The 15,536-nt window shown below is 36.5% G+C and overlaps 1 protein-coding gene and 1 long non-coding RNA gene across 2 annotated transcripts in view; both read right to left on the bottom strand.

Annotated features, from left to right (window-relative positions):
- Nucleotides 1–76, bottom strand: part of LOC138005522 (uncharacterized) — a 4,480-nt gene extending 4,404 nt beyond the window's left edge. The window contains exon 1 of the mRNA XM_068851739.1: nucleotides 1–76. This exon is cut by the window's left edge and continues 157 nt beyond it. Coding sequence (XP_068707840.1) covers nucleotides 1–76 — 76 coding nt within the window.
- Nucleotides 77–9,812: 9,736 nt separating this feature from the next.
- On the bottom strand, nucleotides 9,813–11,605 carry LOC138009048 (uncharacterized). Its single transcript, XR_011124311.1, has 2 exons — nucleotides 10,480–11,605; nucleotides 9,813–10,096 (listed from the first exon to the last, which is right to left on the bottom strand). It is a non-coding gene; the product is annotated as an uncharacterized lncRNA (long non-coding RNA).
- Nucleotides 11,606–15,536: the final 3,931 nt, after the last annotated feature.

Raw genomic sequence — 15,536 nt, forward strand, 5'->3', positions numbered from 1 at the left:
CAGGCTTCTTGGTAATTTTGGCTGTCTCAGCAGATTTGTCGTACCAACTGCGATACTCTTTGGTGGTTACCACCATGTCAAAAGGTGGAGATGGTACACTCAAATCACATGATCGAAGCTTCCCCCTACATCCGTAGCAAACGCGAGCAGTAGTTTGGTCCAACCATTTCAAATGGTAGCCCTGCTCATTTTGAACACTTGGACTTTCAACGTAGGGGCGTCTGTCCACATACAAGTCATCATTTCGTGATGTGCTATTTTTCCTTGTTTGGCTAACTCATGATCTTTGGCCAGGTTTTTTACCTGAGTTTGCAGGCGCTGTCACTGACGCTGCTGCAGTGATATTTCAGAGGCTTTATAGTTCTCTCGGGACTTGATGTTGCGATGAACAGATTCTGCATTGTTGTTGTAGTAAAAATCATAGCCTAAACCAATATCCCACCTCAGTGGATAAAGAAGCATTTCTTTCACTTCTTTAGCTTGGTAACGCACAAACCATGAATGAAACTGGGGCACACTGGTTCCTCTAGCTTCTTTTTCCCGATCATTCCACACTTGCTCTAACTCTGCCAGGTCCCTATCAAACTCAAGTTCGCTGGAGCGGTCAATTAAACCCCTCTCTAAAGTCACTTCTGACCCAAAGATGTCAGCATCGATCTGACTCCACTCATTTTCGTTCAAACCTAGTTCTGTAAGCTTCCATTGGATATCATCTTCGAAATGCTTCTTACAAGCCAGGAACACGGCACAGGGAAAATGGGGAGACTAGTCCGTTCTTCACTGCCCTATCTCTATCGCAGCTGATGGCCAAAATGCGCCCTAACAACGTCTTAATCCTGATCATTGAGCTTGCGAGGTATAAAAATCCTTCTTTGTCCTGATGCTTATGAATAAGCGTTGGCACAAGTAATACAGGATGCTTTCCCGTACGTTTGGAAAGAAGCAACTGATGGCGATACGTAGTTGGAGTAACATAATTTTCCACAGTTGTAAGTAGTGTCCAATGCTTAGTATTCCGGACTTTCCAGCATTTGTACAAAATCGTTCCACTTCGTTTAGCTGACGGGCATCAGCAAGGAAGGCAAGAGGTTGAGGCGCGCCTTGAACAAACTGAATAAATCTTTCTTTCTGGATTGGTACTGTCTTCAACACACTTGACAATAACTGAATAAAGTTCATCTTTTTGCGCTGATTTTGTCGCACTACTATGATTTTGAGTGGAACGGCCTTTCAGCTTTTCAATCTGATTGATGGTACGCGGTTTTGCGGAGACTTTCATTGCCGAAAGACCCCCTGCCTCTTGTCATGCCTCCATATAAACATGGCGAGAACTTTTGCCGCCCTTCAATTTCTTTTTTATTGCTTTTATGGTGGATGGCTGCATGCAGGCTTTTTTGTTAGGCGAAACTGCATGTTCTTCTTTGTCGAAGCAGTACACCAGCATAACGCAGTGGCCTTGGGTTCCATCTGGCCCAACGATGGCATGGATTCTACGTTTGAAGTCTTTGTATTTTCTGTGTACGAAGTAGGTCTTGATAAGTACATACGTTAGCTCACCCAAGGACACTTTGGTTTGGTTTGTCCCATTGTTTCTCCAAGAGAAATCGTTCGACTTGAGGTCATTGTCACTTTGCAGTACCTCTCGATCGATCACAAATCACAAAACTAGGTGGATTTGATAGATATCTCTTTGTTGGGAAAATCGTCCTCCCATGCCAGGAACGGCAAGGTTGTCTCTCCACGGAAGAAGGAAATGTCCTCCCTTTTGACAGTAAAGCAACACCGCCTCCTCTGATTCCGAAGAGCTTTGTGAACTAAAAAACAAAAAGTAAAATCAACAGACAGCTAGCTGAGACGAGGCAAATGGATTAAGCCCAATACCAGTAAGGTTGACAACAATATTGAGCAATCCTACTGTGAATACTACGACTCGCTGCTGATTGGTATGACTACGAGTTTAAATGTATGTATAAAGACGTGGAGAAATGGTTACACTAAGGAAAAAACGTTCACGTCTTACATTTAGCAGCCACTAAAGGAACAGCTTAAAACAAAAGTATAATAGCACACACCTTTCTTCAGGAGAACTATAGGAATGTATGGATGTTATGACCCACTGTGATTCACTGCGAAGAAAAAAACTTAAGTCAAAACTTGTCACCTCGAGGGTGACATGAAAGCAAAGTAGTGGAAGGTGTGTGCGCACGTGTGTGGACAGTGGGGGGGGGGGGGGGGTTATTATGAACAACAGTGAAAGAGAAAAATGCCCACCTTACACTTCTTACTTCTTGAAACCACCCCCATTTGACTTGATCAATTCTTAGCCCGCTGCTGCCCCCCCCCCCCCCCATCGGCAGGCATTTGTCGGGGATTTTTTCACTGTTTCACTTCTCCTTCCCCATGGTCGGTGTCTGACATTTCCCGACTGCAGACAAACCCTAAATCAAAATTATTAAAAGCTAACCATTTTAAAATGCGTTCTTAGACTTGAATACTGTTTATCAGCGCTATTTGAAATGGATGCTTAGAATTAAATACTGTTTATCAGTGCTATCAACACGATGGGATGTCAGCTGAGCGTGGGAAAATAGCCGATGACGTCAGTGCCAATGCCCCGCAGTTGGTTAGAACAGTTTCACAGTGGTCAAACGTAAAAATCCAACACCACTTCCAGTACTCATTATTATTTTGTAGGCGGAGGGGTTGGCGCAGTGGTAAGATCTCTGCCTTCCAACCCTAGGGTCCCGGGTTCCATTCCCGGTTCTGCCGAGAGTGGAATATTTGGCGACCTTCTTTCCCGCTGAAGTTCACTCAGCTTTCCATCCTTCCGAGGTCGGTAAAATGAGTACCAGCATGCATGGACTGCTTAGAAGCGGCTGCAATTTGCGCCTGTATATGCTTCCAGTCCGCTGGGGGTAAACTGATCATTGTAAAGCGCCTTTGAGACGTTTGTGATAAAGGCGCTATATAAATGCACGACTTTACCTTTATTATTTTTTTTATTTCTTATTTTTTCTTATGAAAAAGCTCTTATTAAAAATCACTGGGAAACTGTCAGACACCGGTAAATATAGAGGTAGCGCTCATAAAGATTGTAATCTAAATTATAGATTGACTTACAAAATACCAGTTATATTTCACAACCTTAGAGGCTATGACAGTCATTTTATTATGCAAAATATTGGTGAAATAGCAAAAAAACACACTTACAAATACAAGAAAGGAGACGAATGTCAAATGAATATTAATGCTATTCCGAATAATATGCAAAAGTATATGGCTTTTATGCTTGGAGATCATTTTACATTCATTGACAGCTTTCAATTTATTAGTTAGCAATCAACCTGATGAAGCATTAAAATACACAAAAGAAGAATTTAAAAATAATTTTCAGCTTATGAAACGAAAAGGTGCATATCCTTATGATTACACATGTATGTTAGTAAACAGGGATGACATGTCGTACAAAACCGAGATGTCACCATTTGCGATTTCCAAGCTGCAGATTTCATTTGCAAATTAAAAAATGTCAGTTACTGTGTAACGATTTAAGGTCAGAGGCTTGAGATTAGTGTCGAGCCATTTTGCCAAAGCATAATTGTATGTTTGCGTTGCTCATATTGTGGGGCACATCGCCAACTGATCTTTGTGTGTCTTTGGTAAACAATACAAATGCACTAATCTGGAGCCTGTAGGACCGTATCTGCAATAGGCTTGGGTAGAATTCCACGAACGATGGACTCTTAATTCTTTCTTTTTCTGCAGAAGATGGTGGGAATATGTTGGTGGTCTGCCTTTACCCGGGGGCCCTTCGAGAGGAACTGCCTGAAATTTCATAAAGGACATAAACAACAATCCTCTGCCATTGCCAAACACTATAAAAACATGCACGGGACAATGCCCCAGGGCCTGCTAAAGCGTTTCGACATGCTTAAGAAATGCAGAAACAAAGTTGACTGCTTACTATACGAAATGCTTGTTATAAGAGCATTAAATTTCAACGTGCAATCAGACTCCATTCGTGCGACAGTATTTTTATAATCTTCGCACCCTCTTATGTTAATTCTTCACACCAAAATCGCTTTAAATGTTGCAAGTTGCATGATCTTTTTTATATTTTCCTTGATAATGGAATCATGACTACTTCGAAACGTCGGATTTTATCGTTCGTTTTTACAACAATAACATGTCTTTTGAAAAATGTTAACATAACAAAGCTGTATGGAAATCAACTAAAACAGTCTACTTCAATTCGAAGTCTGTTACCTTGTAATCGATTGTGTCGTATGCAAGTGAAAAACATTTCTCAGGATTGGTCAGGTGCTGGAGCATTTTTATCAGTTCTGTAACGTGCTCATGGTTGAATCCTAATCAGAGTTTTTCATTAAAGTGCCCCTAACCCTTCAACTTATTTTGGCAGATTTTGACATCTTTCAAGAACTTATTTTCGTAAAAGATTTCAAAAATATTGAATCCGGGCTTTTTTTACGAGCGCTGAAAGTGGAGGTGGTCTTGACCATTTTTTCACCTATCATTCGCATTAGTCCCCCACTCGGCCAAATTATCGACCGTGACGTAAGAAAAAGACATCGTGAAAGCTTGAGTTGTTGGGATGTGTGAAGATTAGCGGAAAACACAGAGAAAATGGTTGAAAAGTGCGTGGTTTATGGATGCAGCAACTCTAACAATAAACAGAAAGGAATCAGCATGCATAAGACTCCTTCTGATAGCGATCCGAGGGCTGAAGTTCGCTGGTTTCGTCTGCTAGCCGCTTCTTAAGAACTTCTTCTTGCTTGTTTTTTTCTTCTTTTTGTTGTCTTTAATTTTTGAGCAATTCTTCAGCAGTGAGAGGCTCGTCCATATAGGCTTGCAATTCGCTGTCTGATTCTTTGTCGGCAGTCGAACTTTCTGATAAAAGTTCTTGATTTTCGCGTTGCTCCGTCTCTATTTCTTGAAAATCCAGGCATTCGGAATCATCCGGAAGATACTCTTCCGTACTTGAGTCAGAAGACTCTTTGGAAGAGGACATATTTTCAGACCAATTGTAAGTTTTCACAAATAACCTTCGAACTCGCACTCCTATGTTATGGCATTGTGTCCTTTTCTTACGTCATAGCTAAAAAAAAGTGTTAGATATCAGACGCTTCTCATTGGCTTGTTCCTAACGAGCCCACGCGAGAATAATTTGTCCAGCGGGCAGAAAATTACAAATTTCACTAACTTCAAGCGCTCGTAAAAAAATAAGGATTCAATATTTGTGAAAAATTTTTCCGAAAATGAGGTCTTGAAATATGTCAAAATCTACCCCCCAAAAAATAAGTTGAAGGGTTAGGGGCACTTTAACGGCAGATGTGTTTTGCACAAGTATTCTTATATACCAGTTTACTTCTGACGAAGTTATTGCCTGCATTAATTTACAGGCTTCATGTTTACCTAGAATGGGATCGTCAGGCATAGCAATTACTTTTTTGTTACACAAAATACAAGCAAGTGCTTGAAAAGTATGTTGAATTCCAAGTATTCGTGCACTTATGGCTGATGTTGTTCTGACATCTTCTTCTACTGTAAATACTGGAGTTGTGAATGCAGATGTCTTAGAGAAGATAAATATGTCAGCCTCGGTGGTGTTTAGATACATGTTATTCTTGGATCGTTTCAAGTTGATATTCTGGAGTGTGTATTTTTTGTTCTGCTCCAATATTTCTACGCTGTTTTCCCAGAGAAGAAGTTTCACTGAAGTAGCTGGATTTCTGATGATCACTTCTTTGAGGACACCCTGATATTGTGTATGCAGTGTTTTTACTGCAGATACCTGTGAAACCTCTGCCTTGATATTAACTAATAGTTCAGCTGCAAGTTTTTTTGAGAGCAGAAAGGTCTGGTAGAATGCCAGTTGCCGTTAATTCACTTAAATAAGGAAACTCACTTGCGATAGGAGATATTCTTGTGTTGCTGAGAATGATGATGTCCTCTTTGTCACTGTGAGCTGCAGATGTATCATAATTTGTTATCTTAAGGACGTTTGCGCTAATTGTGTGTGCAACTTTGACTGCGGAGGTAACACAACTGCAATTTGTCATGCATTACTGGAAGCATTAGTTAAGATCTTATGACGACAAAAACGCCGGGGAAAAATTTCCAGGTCGGCTAAAGAATGGCAAATTTATTTCCAATTCATCATGAAATTTTATAGAGAAAAGACCGGGAGGCTGGAAAAGGTCGCTAATCGAGTAGTAGTTGAAAGGTTAGTTTTAGTAAGCGATATTGCATAAATTTAATAGGGTTGGTTTTTTTAAATATTTTTATTACGTTACGAGCTTCTTATTTCAAAATGAATGCATGTTTTTAAAGTTCTTTTCTTTTACTCTCATGAAAATAGAGTAGAATTATCTTCTCTTTCTAATCCACGTAAATAGTGCGGACCGACGAGGAAACAGCCAGGGGTTATATTTCAAAATACCACTCTCCAGAAGATGAGAAAGATGGCAAGATATGATATGACGGCAAGATATGATATGAGATATGAGACATGAGATATGATACAAAACACTAACCAAATAAAGATAACGTCTGGTTATAACTTCCTTGCTCTGCTCAAGAAAGTTTTTTTTTTTACAAAAACCTTTCATCAATCAATCCTGTCTTGGGTTCCAGTCCTTCCCTGACAGGTCACGCAGAATCGTGAGAAACTAAATTTTCCAAGAGCTTCGCAACATCACATCGATTGTACTCGTTTAGATGACTGGTGACCGCCATTTTTTAAAGGGCATGTAAACCTAAAAATTTGACTTTTTTTCATTTGTCGCATAATGTGGAGTAGTATAGGAGTTGGGGGTACCAGATCAATTTTTGATCTGTTACCAAACCCAACTCCATACTACTATCCATATAATGGCTACCAATTTTTGATCTCGTGTTTTTGATCTCGTATTTTTGATCTTATATTTTGGAAATCTATATGTTTTTAATATTGATATCTAATACAATAGTATAATGAGTTGTAAAGAACTTCATGAAGAGTTAATCAATATGGAAGAAGTAATTTGTCCATTTTGTGATAAACAAATAAGAAAGCATACAATAAAAACATCAATGTTGTATTAAACAAAATATACGAAACAATGATAACATGAATGTATGTGTTACTTGCGGAACAGTTCATAGTTATAAACCTATTGTAGAATATGTTGATTTTTATCAGAATAAACACAGATTTTATCGTAAGAGTATTTACCAAAGAAAATATTACATAGAAAATATAATTAATAATATATCTCTTAAAAATGATTTTCAGATCACTGTAAAGAATAAAGACAAAATATTGAGGATTTTTGATGAAATAGGGAAGGTTATTCAATCGGTTAACAAAGATAGAAAGCGAATGATTAATATCGACTTTAGTTTACGAAAGATATTTAAAATGCTTAATCTTCCTCATGAAAAGATCAAGACGATGAAGTCTAAAATAACTCTTGAAAAGTATGAACTATATTGGAAAGACATCCTGTCATTGACATTTGATAAAATCGATGTAATAGTTAAGGAATGAATTTATTGTTGTATTTTAGAAGATATTTGTCAACACTTGGACATAAATCAGTCACAAAATCATCTATATTTTTCAATTCTGTGTGAAACGATGGTTTGAAATCACCGCTTCTTAATGTGTCTTTTAAATCAATCAAAATGTGCTGATAACTGTGATAAGCGTACGTGCAATTTTGAATCTTGAGATCAAGTGATTGATAGCCCATATAACTTTTGATTAATAAAGCGGCTGTTGAAATACCGACTAAAGCTATTCCGTGAGTAACAATTGCAGCAATAATGCCTCCTGTTCCAGTTAGAATAGAAATACTATTGCCCATCAGTTTGAATTTTTTATACCTCTTAACAGCTTGCTTGTAAGCCCAACATTTTCTGTGATATGCCTTGTAATAGCTTTTTAGTTCGTGAACCTGATCTTCTGTCAGTTTGTCTGAAATATGATTCCAGTCGAATATTGATTTACGTTTGTCAGTCATATTTATACTCTAGATTATTAATCGTCTGCATAGACAATATAGTATACCACTGACTTGACCACAAAAAGGTGATCTTTTAATCAGTTTATTTGTGTATTTTTCTGAAATAGCATAAGTGTAACCTCTATCGAGCTTATGGTGGTCATAAAACCTCCCGGAAGCATCATGTAATACACTACGTGAATTTAATATACAGTATTAATCCAAGTGAAGATCTTTTCAAGTAACCATGTTAGACAGCCACTACCTGGTCCAAGAAGACCTATTTCACCATTATTGAGTTCAAGAATCTCATTCATAGATATATCTCTTTCGAGATGATAAAAATGCAGGTATCTATAAACAAGTGCTGATTTTAATATTTTATCGTCAATGTTTGGATGTTTTTCCTTTGTTTTCTCAAAACTGTATGTCACATATTCAAGCAATAAATTGATATACATATATATGTTACGTTATATTGTATCTTTGCATCAGAACGGTATGATGGTCTAATATCGTTTTTTCATCTAAAATGAAATCCAAATAAACACAGAAAAATGCTATACCACCATTGAGAGGAGCTATTTTACTGCTTGGGTTTAGGCCACCAAAAACTGTAGTATTGTTTCCTGTTCTATTATCACTAGTAAAATCACCAATATGTATTTTATTCCAGTATATTTTGCTTTTTTCAGTTTTGGGTGATGATTTATTATCCCAATGTACACTTAGACAATGCCACTTGTTTAGTTCACCTAGATCATTGGTTGAATAGTCATCTAATTTTAAGAAGCTTTGTAAACTAGCAGCAGGACCAACATAAACACAATTATGTGCAGAATCAGCTCCAGATACGACTAGATTTGAACCTGAATGAGCAACAAAAAAATCGAATCCGCCGTTATCCATTCCAAAAAGACCATTATTAAAAGAACTATTAGGCGAGGTTCTAGAAGTCAATCGATAAACAATGAATACATTTACTGCGTCATTATTTAAATTCACCTGAGATATCATTTTTTGTGATCCAGAGAATTTGAGGAAATATCTACTCCCTTGCAAAACAAATCTGGAATATTCTGGTTATTTCCAGAATTTTTCTTAGAATATGACAGAAAATATTTCTAGAAATTCCTAGAATTTACCAGTTTCCTTTTCTGGAAAATTCTAGAAAATTCTAGAATGTTAAATGAAACATGCTAATGAGCTCATGAGGAAAGAAATTGCCAGCTTTTTTCCAGAAATCATAATCTGGGGTCAAATGAGGTTTTTTCCAGCTTTTTCCAGTTTGTTACAAATTCTGCTTTCTAGATTTTTCTAGAAAATTCCTGCATACTATTAAATGAAAGCATGTGAAGATCAGTATTAATTTCCAGCTTTTTTCAAGGATATTCCAGTTTTTCATGATTTTCCTCTGCCTTTTCCAACCACTTAATTTTATTCCTTGAAGGCAATTCAGCCATTGGTAACTTTTTAAATTTATCACAAGTAACTTTACTAAGCTTCTTATTCTAAGCAGTCAATTATGCACAACAAAAACAGGCGTCATGTTTTAGCTAGTCAAATGGCACCTTTACATAGCATATGTAAAAGCTATGTTATGGGGTTTTTGTGTCCAAAAATAAAAGTAGTTTCAACATAGTTTCTACATAGATCAGAAAATACACAACACATACATAATTATCCTGCTCCTATAAAATAATATTCCAGCAAATCAGAAATGTGCTGGAAACTACAAAAAATCCATTGTAGGCAAGCTAATAACAGTTACTACCATAGCTCACAGACAAAAAAATAGACGACAGATTTCAAAGCAGTTATATTTTTTTATTGCCTGAACCTAAACATTTAATTCATGCCAAAATCTTTGGATTGGGTTCTTGTTTTACATTTAAAAACATTTCAGATAAACCACAGAACTACATGTATATAGAAGTCTGCAAAGAGAGATCCCCAAATACATCAAACCATAACTGGTTAAGGAGACAGAATTGGCTGCTAAGCATTTTTGTCTGCTGTAAAGGACCGTTCCCTGCTGTCCCATCAAAGAATTTTTTTCAGAAGTGTCTCCTCATACTCTTTCATGGCAACTAAAAAAAATACAGTACATAAACTTCAATGATGCATGTAGTGGTTCCTCTAAATCGCTGATAATTTCTATTACAATTAAAGTGTGTGAAGAGTAGACTCATAAGTTTGGGTCTCTACTGTAACAAACGTCCATAATAGCTTTCTCAGGCATTTTCTGCATTGATTACCATAGTTAAAGTGACAGAAATTAGCATTTTACAAGAAGGAATCAATTGTCAATCGTATACAATCACGTAATTTGCTTAAGAGAAGTTGAGTCTCCTTGCTTCACAAATCGACTCGATGGTGTGAAAATGTGAATTCTACATGCATGTAAATCGTTCCTCATTTTGAAGACAGTAAGGCATCAAATCAATGTTATTCGCTTCAAGTTAACGCTTACCTTTTTACTTGAGTTGTTGTAAGCATTTCTTTGCCTGGATCAGCATTTAAAGGATAAAACTAACAAAAAAAGCGTCAGCACAAAAGCGTGATCGTAGATGAAACGTTTCAACCGCGCGAAACCTGTAAGAGGTGGACTGGTTACTCCTGACAAATTTGACTGCTGACCAAAACGAAAAGGACTCACTAGGTCCCAGTCCGGTCTCTCACGTGTTATCCAAGATGGCGGAAGATGACAAGGAGCAAGATTTGAAAGATACTGGAGTTCATTGAAAGGATTAAGTGCTGACTTGGAGTGTGTAATTTTCGAGAGTAATGCATCGTGTTCCTTTTGGAATAAGGCCGATTATGAGACTCAGAGAGCATCAAACAAGGTAATCCGTTCATTGGTTTTTCTCACAATCTACATGTATTGAATACATCGGAATAAAAGCTTTCTTCTTCATTTCTCCGTGTACAGAGTGCTTTTATTTTCAAAGTTTGGAGCCTTTAAAGGACATTGCGTAAGCTAACTAAATGTATTAACTCGAAAGATATCACATTCACATTCATAAGCTATATTTCAGAGAGCTATGTGACCTTTAAATAGTATTGCAATATTAATGGCATATGCTTTACACAGACTGAACTATGTAATGTAGCAAGTTACATAGTTATTACATAGCACATAAGGAGCAGTAAATAGCGTTTATTATAGCTCAACATAGTTATATGATAAATTTTACATAGCCTTCACATATGTCTGGTTCTACTAGGGAATTTTCTTCTTAAATTTATACATAATAAGAAACTGCATGCTAAACATTTCTTTAACTTTTTATCTGAAAAGAGTTGAATTTATAGAATAAACTAAAAATTTGTTTCATTTGAGAAATGTTAAAATTGTTAACAAGCTGTAGACTATTGCTAGTTTATTTCCAGTTTCCTGCAAGAAATGAATACTGGAAAAAACTGTCATTTTCTGGCAGCACATGATAGATGTATCAAATTCAAGCTATTTCCAGCTTTTGAAAGAACCCAAAACTTGCAAAAACTGGAAAACAATTTCTGGAATAAAAGCTGGAATTTGATTCTGGAATAAAGCTGTCACATTCTAGAAATTTCCAGAAATTTCCAGAACTTAACAGAAAGCTTGAAATTCATTTTGCAAGGGAACCATTGTGTTTTTCGGCTTTTGTACATAATATAGGTCTTTTAGATGCGTCAGTCTGATTGGCGTCTGATTCTTCATTGCTTTTGTTGTAAACTGTTTCAACCTTTCTACTAGAATCCATTTTAATGGTTTGACCGTCTGATCTGTCAATTTGATAAGTGCAATTAGAATACATCCGAAGATTTTCACTCACCCATAGATCGAGAAATGAATCTCTGACAATATCGCCAACCTGTGATTTGATCACAACGTGGTTGTCAGCTTCAGCAGCCTTTACTATTAAATTTTTGTTGGTTTCTGCATGTCCATCAGAATTTACAGAAAAATCAACTGTGTCAGTCGTGGTCCCTCCCACATTATCATATTCTATGGTGTATTCAATTTTATTACCGTCTTCATCAAGAAGCAAGTCGCCGTGTTCGTCTTCAACATACAATGCCATATATATTACGATTAGGTATTTTCAGAAATTGTAGGGTGTGTAATGTATGGTGTGAAAAAACCTTTTTCTTGTATTGGTAGTTGTTTCAATGAACATTCTGTTTATATTATATACGGCGAAATTGAGATTGTAAACCAGTGCATGAACGCCAATACCAAGACCAGTACCTGCTATGAAATGGTTGTCGATTATCAATTTGAAAGTTCCTTTTAAACGCCCGTTTGTCCGAATAACGATTCGTAAAAAGCGCATACTCTGTCCTTGGAGAATAGACGCCAATCTGTAGTTAGTAGTTGTTCCATTGAATTGCATTTGATATGAAAAATGACATTGAGTAGTTCCGATTGCTGTTGTACCTACAAGAATGCAAGGCAAGGCAACAAGTCTTAAATATCTCCTAGTCAAGGGACTGTTGTCATCTATCGGTGATCTCGGCAGACCCATAATTCCATTGTTGTTCATGTTAATGGGTATGTGTAATTGAAGTTTATTGTTTGCAACCTCATAAGCTTTTTCGTAATCATATATTGTCATGTCAAGATTGTTTTTTGCTTCGCCTTTTATGCCATAAATTAAAACATATATTGGCAATAATGTCGGACTAAGGTTGTCATAAGCAGATTGAACAGTTGCATACAACCTTCTTTGGATTTGTTTAGAAGTACCATCAGGACTCAAATTCAATATACTGCGAAAATATTTGTAATCGGAATTTATTCTTATTGTGTTGTAATTGTCGATGTTCATGTTCAGTCTTTCAAATTGTATGTTAAATCTGTTGAATTCTGCATCATATCTGCCATCTTTTTTGAAATATGTTTCAATACAAACAGTATAATGGTCACTGAAATCGTCGCGTATCATTTTAAACAAATTAAAATCAAACCTTCCTTTAAACAGATTAGATCCAAACAGATTAGATCCAAACCTTCCTTTAAACAGATTAGATCCATCACTAGGCTTTTGTACATAATATAGGTCTTTTAGATGCGTCAGTCTGATTGGCGTCTGATTCTTCATTGCTTTTGTTGTAAACTGTTTCAACCTTTCTACTAGAATCCATTTTAATGGTTTGACCGTCTGATCTGTCAATTTGATAAGTGCAATTAGAATACATCCGAAGATATTCACTCACCCATAGATCGAGAAATGAATCTCTGACAATATCGCCAACCTGTGATTTGATCACAACGTGGTTGTCAGCTTCAGCAGCCTTTACTATTAAATTTTTGTTGGTTTCTGCATGTCCATCAGAATTTACAGAAAAATCAACTGTGTCAGTCGTGGTCCCTCCCACATTATCATATTCTATGGTGTATTCAATTTTATTACCGTCTTCATCAAGAAGAAAGTCGCCGTGTTTGTCTTCAACATACAATGCCATATATATTACGGTTAGATATTTTCAGAAATTGTAGGGTGTGTAATGTATGGTGTAAAAAAACCTTTTTCTTGTATTGGTAGTTGTTTCAATGAACATTCTGTTTATATTATGTACGGCGAAATTGAGATTGTAAACCAGTGCATGAACGCCAATACCAAGACCAGTACCTGCTATGAAATGGTTGTCGATTATCAATTTGAAAGTTCCTTTTAAACGCCCATTTGTCCGAATAACGATTCGTAAAAAGCGCATACTCTGTCCTTGGAGAATAGACGCCAATCTGTAGTTAGTAGTTGTTCCATTGAATTGCATTTGATATGAAAAATGACATTGAGTAGTTCCGATTGCTGTTGTACCTACAAGAATGCAAGGCAAGGCAACAAGTCTTAAATATCTCCTAGTCAAGGGACTGTTGTCATCTATCGGTGATCTCGGCAGACCCATAATTCTATTGTTGTTCATGTTAATGGGTATGTGTAATTGAAGTTTATTGTTTGCAACCTCATAAGCTTTTTCGTAATCATATATTGTCATGTCAAGATTGTTTTTTGCTTCGCCTTTTATGCCATAAATTAAAACATATATTGGCAATAATGTCGGACTAAGGTTGTCATAAGCAGATTGAACAGTTACATACAACCTTCTTTGGATTTGTTTAGAAGTACCATCAGGACTCAAATTCAATATACTGCGAAAATATTTGTAATCGGAATTTATTCTTATTGTGTTGTAATTGTCGATGTTCATGTTCAGTCTTTCAAATTGTATGTTAAATCTGTTGAATTCTGCATCATATCTGCCATCTTTTTCGAAATATGTTTCAATACAAACAGTATAATGGTCACTGAAATCGTCGCGTATCATTTTAAACAAATTAAAATCAAACCTTCCTTTAAACAGATTAGATCCATCACTTGTTTTTTGAACTTTCATAGTGAATGCCTTCTTGTTCGTTTTATGAGGTGAGTCATTATAGGTAATTAAATTGACATCCTGTATTCCAAAATCTTCTGTAAATTCTCCATCATCCATTGCATACGCTAGCACATTTTTTCGGTTTTCATGTGTGCTTATATGACTCTCCGATATTTTCTGGTCTGTGTATTTATTATTATCGGTACTAGTGGTTGCAATAGCATCATTCACTTGCTTCAAAGTTATAGCATCTTGATTATGTGTCGCATTTTTTACATTTTTTATTTGTTTGTCATTCATGTCAAGATTTCCAGTCATTTTAGAGGATCCGTCTAAACGAATTGAATCCAAAAATAATCGATCGACGTAACCTTTTCCAGTGGCATCGGAAATATGTATTGGATCTGCTAAATGCGTTATTTTGTTATTGTTCATGTCAAGATTTCCAGTCATGTCCTGTAAACCATCTCTTTTCAAATAATTGGCAAGATCTGTTTTATCAGCCTTTTGAGTCATAAAATCATCGATGTAAAATTTTGTTGCAGCATCTTTACGATGTATTGGTTCGGCTACCCCCTTAATTCTTTGATCTTGCATATCAATTGGATTTTGTGCTTCAATATTCCCTGTGTTAGTATTCAGATCGACATAGAAGGCTTCAAGTTGTAGATGTGTTAATGCATCAGCTGTATTATGTCTTCCAGCTGCCACATTTTCAATACGTCGATTATCCATATCGAGGGCTCCTGACATCTTATTACTACCGTCTAGTTTTAATGTCTTATTGACCTCCCCATCGACATAACTTTTTGTACTGGCGTCAGTATTTGCTTGCGGTTGTCCTACATTGGTTAATCTTTTGGTTTCGATGTTGTAATTTCCATCACCATCGACCGAATATCCAATTCCTGGAGGTCCTCGAGGACCAGGAAGTCCAGGTAAACCGGTTCCTGTTTTTATGTGACCAACATGATCAGGTCCCTGTTTGTCGTTAAATATTCCCATATACTTAATATTAGATATTTGCGTAAAAATTCCTTTTTACTAGTTTCTTTGGTTTGTCTACGTATAAAAACGAATATGGTTTTTCAGTTGCCTTTTTATACTGATCTTTTGAGACATTTAGTTCTCTCGATATCATGTTTCTCTCATTATTGCTTGGAA

The sequence above is a fragment of the Montipora foliosa genome, chromosome 6 (genome assembly GCF_036669935.1).
Source record: "Montipora foliosa isolate CH-2021 chromosome 6, ASM3666993v2, whole genome shotgun sequence".
Classification (NCBI taxonomy): Eukaryota; Metazoa; Cnidaria; class Anthozoa; order Scleractinia; family Acroporidae; genus Montipora; species Montipora foliosa.